At 46.1% G+C, this 12,500-nt stretch overlaps 1 protein-coding gene across 1 annotated transcript in view; it reads left to right on the plus strand.

Annotated features, from left to right (window-relative positions):
* The window catches only part of LOC143299232 (uncharacterized), a 34,656-nt gene extending 23,565 nt beyond the window's left edge, over positions 1-11,091 (plus strand). Inside the window, exons 3-4 of the mRNA XM_076612438.1 lie at positions 4,519-4,736; positions 7,186-11,091. Of these exons, the coding sequence (XP_076468553.1) occupies positions 4,519-4,736; positions 7,186-7,544 (577 nt within the window). The 3' untranslated portion in view covers positions 7,545-11,091. The remainder of the gene's footprint in view (positions 1-4,518; positions 4,737-7,185) is intronic.
* Positions 11,092-12,500: the final 1,409 nt, after the last annotated feature.

The following is a 12,500-nucleotide window of genomic DNA, read 5'->3' on the forward strand; positions in this document are numbered from 1 at the left end:
TTTGATAATGTGTGTGTGTGTGTGTGTGTGTGTGTGTGTGTGTGTTATTTTTTCGTTTTCCGTTTCTATCTATCTATCTATCTATCTATCTATCTATCTATCTCTCTGTATAGCTAGCTAGCTAGCTATGTATCTGTCCATCTGTTATTTTGCCTGCCTATTTCTCTCTCCCTGTCTATTTCTTTCTCTCCCTCTCTCTCTCTCTCTCTCTCTCTCTCTCTCTCTCTCTCTCTCTCTCTCTCTCTCTCCCTACCTATCCATCTATCTACCTGTCTGTCAGTATATCTATCTATCTATCTATCTATCTATCTATCTATCTATCTATCTATCTATCTATCTGTTTGTCTGCCTATCTCTCTCTCTCTCTCTTTCTACCTATCTATCTATCTGTCCATCTATCTATCTGTCTATCTATCAATCTGTTTGTATATCTATCTATCTATCTATCTATCTATCTATATGTCTGTCTGTCTGTCTGTATATCTATCTGTCTGTCTATCTATCTATCTGTCTATCTATCTATCTGTCGGTCTGTCTGTATATCTATCTATCAATCAATCAATCAATCTATCTATCTATCTATAATTTGTTTGCCCTCATAACATCACATTCATTTAAAAACACACCGTGGCCAGAATCGTTGGGCGGTAGGACTTCTTTCCGATCCATCATTGTTTCACCATCAGTGATCAGCTGATGGTTCAAATCCCCGTTTCGACAATGGCATTGTGTCCTTGGGGAAGGTTGATATGGACACTTATATAGCACCTATCCTCGGTCGGAGACCAAGCTCTAAGCGCTTTACAAACACAGGGTCATTTACACAACAGGCTGCCTACCTGGGTAGAGCCTACTGACGGCTGCCATTGGGCGCTCATCATTCGTTTCCTGTGTCATTCCATCAGATTTCAGGCACGCACTCATACACGGACACATACACACTCAGTCAAACATAACGCGTTACGTGTATGACCGTTTTGTTTATTTACCTTGCCATGTAGGCAGCCACACTCCGTTTTCGGGGATGTGCATGCTGGGTATGTTCTTGTTTCCATAACCCAGCGAACGCTGACATGGATTACAAGATCTTTAACGTGCGTATTTGCTCTTCTGCGCGCGTATACACATGAAGGGAATTCAGGCACTGGCAGGTCCGCACATAAATATATTGACCTGGGAGGTCGGAAAAATCTCCACCCTTTACCCACCAGGCGCGGCGCCACCGAGATTCGAACCCGGGACCCTCAGATTGAAGATCCAACGCTTTAACCACTCGTCTATTGCGCCTGTCGAAGGCAATTTACTCAGATCTTCCTGACCCCTCCCTTTTGTCAATGAATACTTGACTTCGGCTGAGCATGGTGAAAAACGGTGGATGGAGAAGAATCGGCTCCGCCCTTCCAGTTCTGAACTCTTAGAGACAGTGGAGTGATGGCCTAGAGGTAACGCGTCCGCCTAGGAAGCGAGAGAATCTGAGCGTGCTGGTTCGAATCACAGCTCAGCCGCCGATATTTTCTCCCCCTCCACTAGACCTTGAGTGGTGGTCTGGACGCTAAGTCATTCGGATGAGACGATAAACCGAGGTCCCGTTTGCAGCATGCACTTAGCGCACGTAAAAGAACCCACGGCAACAAAAGGGTTGTTCCTGGCAAAATTCTGTAGAAAAATCAACTGCGATAAGAAAAACAAATAAAACTGCACGCAGGAAAAAAATACAAAAAAAAAAGAAGAAAAAAAAAGGTGGCGCTGTAGTGTAGCGGCACGCTCTCCCTGGGGAGAGCAGCCCGAATTTCACACAGAGAAATCTGTTGTGATAAAAAGAGAAATACAATGCAATACAATACAATGAATTCACTGCCACAATGGTCGTGTATATGTATGGCTGTGGGTTCTTTAACCTTCAACGGTATTTGTTTGTTTTTTTTGTTTTCTCAGTAGGTCACACATGTAGTTCACTGCAGCAGCAACAAGTGGTGAATGGTTAATTAAAGCGTTTGTTTTTTCGCCCAAATGTCCTAAGTTCGAAACCCGGTTTCAGCACACCAGAGCTGGTGATGAAGGCTGGAGATTTTATTTTTTTTCTTTTTTTTCTTTTTTTTCTTTATTTATTTTTTGACCTGATATCCCAGGTTAACATATGTGCAGATTTGTTAGTGCCTGAACCCCCTTCGTGTGCAAACGCATGGAGCAAATAAAGAACTTATTTGTTGTTTCTCTCCCTTTCTCTCTCTCTCTCTGTGTCTCTCTCTCTCTTTGTCTCTCTCTCTGTCTCTCTCTCTCTGTCTCTGTATGTTTGTCTGTCTGTCTGTCTGTCTGTCTCTCTTTCTCTCTCTGTCTCTCTCTGTGTCTCTCTGTCTCCCTCTCTCTGTCTCTCTCGGTCTCTCTGTCTGTCTGTCTCTGTCTCTCTGTCTGTCTGTCTGTCTCCCTCTCTCTGTCTCTCTCTGTGTCTCTCTCTCTTCTCTCTCTCTCTGTCTCTCTTTCTGTCTCTGTCTGTCTGTCTGTCTTCAGTTTAACGTCTTTCCACTTGAAGTGATATTAGTTGTCTGTCTGTCTCTCTCTCTCTGCGTCACTATTTTCCTAATCACACACACACAAAAAAAGAAAGTAAATTGTTTCCCAACGTTTTCTTTGACCCAAGTTCATATTACATGTTTTGTATGCGTATGTCTTCAAAGTATGATTATGTGAAATTTAAAAAAAAAAAAAATTTTAAAAGTCATGAAAAGTTCAACATTACTTGGAGCTATGTTAAGAATTGTACAGACGCATGAATAATAGTGCACATTTTTGTGATACTTTGCACGAAACATTGCGAATGTTACTGACATATTTCACATATTTATTCTTGATTTTCAGTCTAATTATCATCATCTTAGATGAACAGACTATAAATAAAGAAACGAAACTTATTCGTGATTTTGTTGCTGTTGGTATTTGTTTGTTAGTTTGGTTGGCTGGTTGGTTGGTTGGTTGGGTTTTTTGGGAGGTGGGGAGGGGAGGGAGCAGAGGGGGGGGGGAGCAGGGGGAGGGGGATAAAAAAAATCCTATCTTTGACTGTTTTTGTATTTTTTTATTGGGATGGGGGGAAAGGGCGGGGGGGAGGGACCCAATCTTGGACTGTTTTGTTGGTTCTGTTTTCATTGGGATGAGAGAAAAAAAAAATCCAATCTTGGACCCTGATAGATATTCTAATGGCTTGTTTCTTTCTTCCTTTTTTTTTCTTTCTTTCTCCCCCCCCCCCCCCCCCCCCACCCCCCCACACACACCCTTACGCCCCTCCTCCCCCCCCCAACCACCCCATCCCCCCACCCCCACACCCCCTAACGCCCCCACCACCACCACCACCCCATCCCCCACCCCACCCTCCCTAACGCCCCCCCCCCACCACCACATCCGCCCCCACTCCCACCCACACTTACGCCCTCCCCCCCCCCAACCACTCCATCCCCCCACCCCCACGCCCCCTTACACCCTCCTCCCCCCCAACCAATCCACCCCCCCACCCCCACCCTCCCTAACGCCCCCCCCACCACCACCACCACATCCGCCCCCCAACCACTCCATCCCTCCACCCCCCACGCCCCCTTACACCCTCCCCCCCCCCCAACCACTCCATCCCCCCACCCCCACCCCTTACGCCCTCCTCCCCCCCAACCACTCCATCCCTCCACCCCCACGCCCCCTTACACCCTCCCCCCCCCCAACCACCCCATCCCTCCACCCCACCCCTTACGCCCTCCTCCCCCAACCACTCCATCCCTCCACCCCCACGCCCCATTACGCCCTCCTCCCCCCAACCACTCCATCCCTCCACCTCCACGCCCCATTACGCCCTCCTCCCCCCAACCACTCCATCCCCCCACCCCCACGCCCCATTACGCCCTCCTCCCCCCAACCACCCCATCCCCCCACCCCCACCCCCCACTTACGCCCTCCCCCCCCCCAACCACTCCATCCCTCCACCCCCACCCCCCACTTACGCCCTCCCCCCCCCCCCAACCACCCCATCCCCCCACCCCCACGCCCCCTTACGCCCTCCTCCCCCCCAACCATCCCATCCCCCCACCCCCACCCCCCACTTACGGCCCCCTCCCCCCCAACCACCCTATCCCCCCACCCCCACCCCCACTTACGCCCTCCTCCCCCCCCCCAACCACTCCATCCCTCCACCCCCACGCCCCCTTACGCCCTCCTCCTCCCCCCCAACCACCCCATCCCCCCACCCCCACCCCCCACTTACGCCCTCCTCCCCCCCAACCACCCATCCCTCCACCCCCACGCCCCCTTACGCCCTCCTCCCCCCCCCCAACCACCCCATCCCCCCACCCCCACACCCCCTAACGCCCCCACCACCACCACCACCCCATCCCCTACCCCCACCCTCCCTAACGCCCCCCCACCACCACCACCACATCCCCCCCCACCCCCACCCACACTTACGCCCTCCCCCACCCCCACCCCACCACCACCACCACCCTACGTTCCCCACATTCTCCTCCACTTCCCACTCCAACACAGGTCTCGAGACGGATTGTGCGTGATGCAGGGTGTTCTCAAGTTCACCTTCACACCTCCACGTCATCATTCTCGCCGTCGTCATCGTCATGATGATGATGCTGATAATGCTGATGGTGGTGGTGGTGGAGAAAGGCGTCGTCTGCAGCTGGAGATGGAGTTTGACAGACCTCACCGCTGGGTCTTCAACCTCGGGGACTCCATTGCCAACAACGGCTTTTGTGAGCGATGTTTGTTTTCTGTTTTGTTTTGTTTTGTTTGTTTGTTTGTTTATTTGTTTGTGTGGTTGTTTGTTTATTTGTTTGTTTATTTGTTTGTTTGCTTGTTTATTTGTTTGTTTATTCATTTACTTATTTACTTATTTATTTTATTTATGCATTTGTTTATTCATTATTTATTTGTTTATTCATTTATATATTTATTTACTTATTTATTCATTCATTTATTTGTTTCTTTATTCATTATTTAATCTGTTTATCTATTCATTATTTATTTGTTTATTTATTCATTATTTATCTATCTATTCATTAATTATTTATTTATTTATTTATTTATTTATTTATTTATTTATTTATTTATTTATTTATTCATCTATTTATTCATTCATTCATTACCGAGTGGTTAAAGAGTTTGACTTTCAATCCGAGGGTCCCGGGTTCGAATCTTGGTAACGGCGCCTGGTGAGTACAGGGTGGAGATTTTTCCGATCTCCCCTTTCCGAACCCCCTTCGTGTGTATACGGCAAGCAGAAGATCAAAGACGCACGTTAACTCACTCAGTACGGCCAGTCCTCTCTTCTCCTCTACACAGACCCCTCGGATGTCCAGTGGGTGTCTCAACGACCCAACCTTTAGCTTCTGTCGTCAGAATTGTGGTATTCTTTGTCAACATTCACCTCTTCAGTATAAGAGCTTTCCGCTTGCAATATTTTGATGATGGTAATTGGGGTGAAATGATGTTAACGTCGTCTCTTTCGCCGTTCGTATGGAGAGAGTTAAAGATCATGTAATCCATGTCAGCGTTCGGTGAGTTAAGGAAACAAGAACATACCCAGCATGCACACGCCCGAAAACGGAGTATGGCTGCCTACATGGCGGGGTAAAAACGGTCATACACGTAAAAGCCCACTCGTGTATATAAACGAGTGAACGTGGGAGTTGCAGCCTGGTAGATACAATCAGACCCCTTTTCCTTAAAACAAAAAAAGTAATGATAAAAAAAATAGATAATAATAATCATCATAAAAACACCTCATTGGTCTTACGAATACAAATGCAAACATTCTAAAATCCTCAATTTTCACAAGTAGATTACCACCACCACCACCCCCACACGCTTCGCCCTTCAATTCCACCCACACTCGATCTTTCCCAAGCTGATTCCCCCCTCCCCTCCCCCACTTCCCACCTCTTCTCTATCCTCCAAACTAGCTTTCGTTTCCCTCCGCCTCTAAGTATTATGCAGCACCCTATGTAAACCACTCCCTCCCTCGCCTGAATTTCTCCGGCTTCCAGCATGTCTGTCCCCCACCCAAAATAAAATAACATTATGATTCAACAGCAAAATGAGAGCTGTATTATCAGTGGTTTCTCCAGTCAATGGGAAATCATTTACAGCTTAGTCTTTTGTGAAGGATTATTACTCTCAAACTAGGAGGCAAAATTGCACTGGCTCTTCGTGCTGCAGCCTTGTGGGCTAGTTGGCCCTTTTGGGGAACCATCCCAACGCTGACTGTCCTAAAACCCTCTTGGCCGAGAGAGTGGGGGTGTAACTTGACAAGACACTCTCTACTATAATCAGATTCTTGCCCAAATTGTCGGAACAGCAGTTACCTCCTCTGCTGTTCTGATGGTCATAGTCGGACACGACTGACTATCATATATATATATATATATATATATATATATATATATATATATATATATATATATATATATATATATATATATATATATATATATATATGATTCCACAGAACGTGAAAAACAAAACGAAAAAGAAAGAACAACAAGAACAACAAAACTTCTTTTTTCTTCGTGGGCTGCAACTAACTCCCACGTTCACTCGTATGTACATGAGTGGGCTCTTACGTGTATGACCGCCTTTACTCATCCATGTAGGCAGCCATACTCCGTTTTCGGGGTAGGGGAGGGGGTTGAGGGGAGGGGGGGGGGCAATAAAACTAAAAACAGCAACAACAGAAACAAGAGGAAGAAAGAAAGTCGTTTTAATTTATGGTGCATTGTATCGTCCTGCGCTGGTTTCGACTACTACTACTACTACTGCTGCTGCTACTACTACTAATACTGCTATTGTACTACTTTTTCTGCTGCTGCTACTACTGCTGCTGCCTCTACTACTACTACTATTACTGTACTACAACTGCTGCTGCTGACTGCTGCTGGTGCTACTACTACTACTACTACTACTACTGTACTACAACTGCTGCTGCTGCTTCTAGTATTGTACTACTACTGCTGCTGCTGCTGCTACTACTACTACTACTGCTGCTGCTGCTGCTACAACGACTACTACTACTGCTGCTGCTGCTGCTATTACTACTGCTACTGTTGCTGCTCTTGCTGCTGCTGCTGCTGCTGCTAACAGCAACAACAACAACAACAACAACGATAACAACAACACGTTTCTTTTTTCCTCCCTCTGCCTCAGCTGGCGACGGATCCGTGCAAGAGAACGACTGCGAGGCACAAGGCTACGGCAAGGCCTTCGCCGTGTACGCCAGTGACAAGGCCCCGAACGGCCGGGAGAAGCTCATCAAGCTCTTCAACAACTTCCTCCAGCACAAGCTGACCCTCGAGGTCAGCGACCAGAGCCTGGCGTGGGACAACCACCGCGGCAACGCCGCCAAGCTTCGCAACCTCGCCACTCTCTTCGCTCTCTCTGGACAGAGCGACAATCAAGGTCGCGTTAACTATGACGTGTATCTGGGCCTGAACCGCGTCATCGCCGGAGATTACCGAAGAGGACACGGACTTTGCCGAGTGAAGGCTCGCTGGTTGAACGAGTGAGGCTGAAGCGTCATAAAGCTGTTTTTGCGCCGTGATCCACGTCATTGCCGGAGATTACCGATGGGGTCGCGAACTTTGCCGAGTCACAGCTCGTAGAAAGAGTGGGGTTGATGCGTCATAAGCTGGTTTTTTTGTGTTTGTTTGTTGGGTTTTTTTGCGTGATCCGCGTCATTGCCGGAGATTACCGAAGGGGTCACGGACTACTGCCGACTTTGTGACGGGCTCACTGGTTGAGTTAATCGAGTCATTGCAAGAGATCAGTGAAGAGAGGTCTTGCAGTGACAGATCACTGGTTGAAGATGATCGAAGAGATCACGGACTTTGCCGAGTGATGGTTTGCTTTTGTAAATTCAGTGAACACGTCATTGCCGGAGATTGCCGAAGAGGTCACGGACTTTGCCGAGTGACGGGTAGTTGGTTGAAGGAGTGAAACCACTAGTCTAAAAATAGGTGGATAGCGCATGCCTTCTTTGAGCCCCTTTGCTAACTGAAACCAGCGGAAGTGTTCATTCAGCCATTTTGCTATTCGCGTCAGTGTAGCACGAAGCGCTAACTTCATGTATGTAGCCGAGCGCTCAGCTGACTACGATGACTGCTTTAGTAAGCTGACATTCCTGTGTGTGCTTCCTCAGCAAGTTTGCGCTACGTGTCACTGCACTGTTTTCCTGTTTTCACGTTGGTAAATAAACCATTGGCAGACATCAATAAAGACACAAAATTTGGCATGTCGTGGGGGCAAGCACAACACGATTTCATCGAAGATTCACGGTTACAATTCAGAAACTACCACCAGTTAGCAGACGGCTTCTCAACGGACTGGCAGCCAGATACGAGTAACAATATGGCGTCCAGTTGGCTTCAGCTTTCCTGGCCAATGAGCTATCCATCTATTTTTAGAAGAGTGAGTGAAACCGCGTCGTCGCCGGAGATGACCGAATAGGTCATAAGGTTTGCCGAGTAACAGTTTGTTGGTTGAAAGATTGAAGACGGCGAAGCATGCACGAACAAACTTGATGTGCACACACGTGCATGCACAGTTTACGTATTAAGATTGTGTGTTTTTTTTGGGTTTTTTTATACACATGCACGCGTATAGATTTTTTCTCGGTCTGTGTCTGTGTCTGTGTCTGTCTGTCTGTCAGTCTGTCTGTCTGCCTGCCTACCGATTGGTTTGCGTGTCTGTCTACTGATCTTTCCGATCTGTCTGTATGTCTTTCCGCCTTTTGTATCTGTGTGTGTGTGTGTGTGTGTGTGTGTGTGTGTGTGTGTGTGTGTGTGTGTGTGTGTCCGCCCCCGACAGTCTTTCTGTCTGTGTCTCTGTCCCGCTGTCTGTCTCTATCTCTGTCTGTCTGTCTCAATCTCTTTCTGTGTGTGTGTCTCTGTCTCTGTCTGTCTCTCTGTCTCTGTCTGTCTGTCTGTCTGTAGTTTCACACTGATGCACAAAATTGTTGTTCATGATAATCCAGTGCTGGTAAATGGCAGTTGATTGATTCAGTACAAAAACTACTTACATTACTACTAAGTTGTGTATCATATTAGATAGATACTTATGAAACATTTCGTCTCAGTAAACACGTTGGGCTACGCTTGCTGGTTAGGCATCTGCTCAGCAGATGTGGTGTAGTGTACATGGATTTGTCCGAGCGTCGTGACGCCTCCTTGAGTAACTGAACTGAATTGTACTGAACTGAACTGAACAAAACTGAACTGAACTGGACCGAACCGAACCAAACTGAACTGTACTGAACCAAACTGAACTGTACTTTACTGTACTGAACTAAATGAACTGAACTGTAGTGTACTGAACTGAAGTGTACTGAACTGCGCTGTACTGAACTGAACTGTACTGAACTGAACTGTGCTGAACTGAACAGAACAGAACTGTACTGAACTGAACTGTGCTGAACTGAACAGAACAGAACAGAACTGTACTGTACTGTACTGTACTGAACTGAACTGAACTGTGCTGAACTGTACTGAACTGAACTAAACTGAACTCTACTGAACTGAACTGTGCTGAACTGAACTGTACTGAACTCAACTGAACTGTACTGAACTGTGCTTACTGAACTGAACTGTACTGAACTGTGCTGTACTGAACCGAACCGAACAGAACTGAACAGAACTGGCCTGAACTGAACAGAACTGAACTGAACTGGCCTGAACTGAACAGAACTGAACTGAACTGAACAGAACTGGCCTGAACTGAACAGAACTGAACAGAACTGAACTGAACCAAACTGTACTGAACCTAACTGTTCTGTACTGTACTGAACTGAACAGAACTGGCCTGAACTGAACTGAACTGAACTGAACCAAACTGTACTGAACCTAACTGTTCTGTACTGTACTGAACTGAACTGCATTGTACTGAACTATACTGTACTGAACTGAACTGTGCTGAACTAAACTGAACAGAACTGTACTGTACTGTACTGTACCGAACCGAACCAAACCAAACCAAACTGAACTGTTCTGAACTGAACCAAAATGAACTGTACTATACTGTACTGAACTGTACTGAACTAAATGAACTGAACTGTAGTGTACTGAACTGAACTGTACTGAACTGCGCTGTACTGAACTGTACTGAACGACACTGTACTGAACTGAACTGAACTGAACTGTGCTGAACTGAACAGAACAGAACTGTACTGTACTGAACTGAACTGATCTGAACTGTGCTGAACTGAACTGTACTGTACTGTACTGAACTGTGTTTACTGAACTGAACTGAACTGTACTGAACTCAACTAACTCTACTGAACTGTGTTTACTGAACTGAACTGTACTGAGCTGCACTGTATTGAACTGAACTGTACTGAACGATACTGTACTGAAGTGAACTGTGCTGAACTGAACAGAACAGAACTGTACTGATCTGGCCTGAACTGAACAGAACTTAACTGTACTGTACTGAACTGAACTGAACTGAACTGTACTGTACTGTACTGTACTGAACTGAACTGAACTGAACTAAACTAAACTCTACTGAACCTAACTGTACTGTACTGTACTGTACTGAACTGAACTGCACTGTACTGAACTATACTGTACTGAACTGAACTCAACTGTCCTGAACTGAACAGAACTGTACTGAACTGTGTTGAACTGAACTGAACTGTACTGAACCAAACCAAACTGTACTGAACTATACTGAACTGAACTGTATTGAACTGAACTGAACTGGACTGGACTGGACTGGACTGTATTGAACTGTACTGAACTGAACCGAACCGAACCGAACCGTACTGTACTGTACTGAATCGAACCTCGTCTCAGTGGTTTTAGTGATGAGGAAAAATCGGTTCTTGTTGGCTATATTCTGTTGAATGGAATTTTGTTGGAGGAGACAGACGGAATATGTGTATTGCTGTACTTATTTTTACAACCGGTGCATTTTGTAAACTGTAATAATTATAATTATCCTTTTCATTCGTAACCATTGATGTTCTTGATGCCTGTCGGTGCGTGCTTTTAACTCTAGCTATGTCTGTGGTATATTAAGAAAAAAGATAATAAATGAAATAAACAAAGAGATATCCAACTTGTGTATTTTTTCCTTCGTTTGATTTTTCAGTATATATTGTTTATTTAATGGTATATTTTTTTTGCACACACACACACACAGCGCGCGCACGCACACACACACACACACACACACACACACACACACACACACACACACACACACACACACACGCACACACACACACACACACACACACACACGCGCGCGCACGCACGCACGCACGCACGCACACACACACACATACATGTTTACACAGGAGAGAGAGTGGTTGCCTTTCTATTCATCTATTCGGACACTTAAATTATGACCATGCAAGTTAAATAATTGGGAGTGCAGAACACCCCAAAGCACAGTCAATTATCTCATTGTGGAAATGACTGGATGAATATCCAAAGGGGGCAAACTACGAAGTGAAATCGCGACCAATCAGATATTTCTTATTGAAAAGTTGTCTCCCTTGCACCGAAAATTCTCCCTCTGTGTGTGTGTGTGTGTGTGTGTGTGTGTGTGTGTGTGTTGGTCAATGCGCCGATGTTTGACTTTGCAAAATCGTGTATGATAATTACTAACGCGTCGAAAGTGGACATTCACAGTCTTTTTTTTCTGTTTTCTTTTCTTTTCTTTCTATTTTCCTCTCTTTCTTTCTTTCATTTTATTTCTTTCTTTTTTTTTTTTTTTTTTTTTTGTTGCAAATTCCCAATGCACTGAACTCACACATAACAGGACACATGCACTGACGGGGCACAATTATATACACAGATGTGCATGCTCAGCTTAGACTAACGTACGTTTGTGAGTTTGTGAGTTGTAAGCTGCCTATACTCTTCGGATTTCAAAGTCAGGCGTGCAATTTCAAAACACACCAGCTGAATGAGAGAGAGAGAGAGAGAGAGAGAGAGGTAGAGGGAGATGGAGAGAGACAGAGAGGCAGAGAGAGAGAGGTAGAGAGAGGGGGAGAGAGAGAGAGACAGAGGGAGATGGAGAGAGAGAGAGGCAGAGGGAGAGAGGGAGAGCAAGGGAGATGGAGAGAGAGAGGCAGAGAGATGGAGAGAGAGGGGGGGGAGAGAGAGAGGCAGAGAGAGAGGAAGAGAGAAAGGGAGAGAGAGGGGAGAGAGAGACAGACAGACAGAGAGAGACAGAGAGAGAGAAAGGGAGACAGAGAGAAACAGACAGAGAGAGAGGGGGGGAGAGAGAGGGAGAGAGACAGATACAGAGAGAGAGGGGGGGAGAGAGAGGGAGAGAGACAGAGATACACAGAGAGAGACAGAGAGAGAGAGAGAGAGAGAGACAGAGAGAGAGACAGAGACAGAGAGAGAGAGAGAGAGAGAGAGAGACAAAGAGAGAGTCACAGTCAATACCGTGAAAATCTTACTTACTGGTTTTTGCATTATATACTCAGTGCAGTTGAGCACGCTTTGTACAGA

This window comes from Babylonia areolata, chromosome 2 (assembly GCF_041734735.1).
Source record: "Babylonia areolata isolate BAREFJ2019XMU chromosome 2, ASM4173473v1, whole genome shotgun sequence".
Lineage (NCBI taxonomy): Eukaryota > Metazoa > Mollusca > Gastropoda > Neogastropoda > Buccinidae > Babylonia > Babylonia areolata.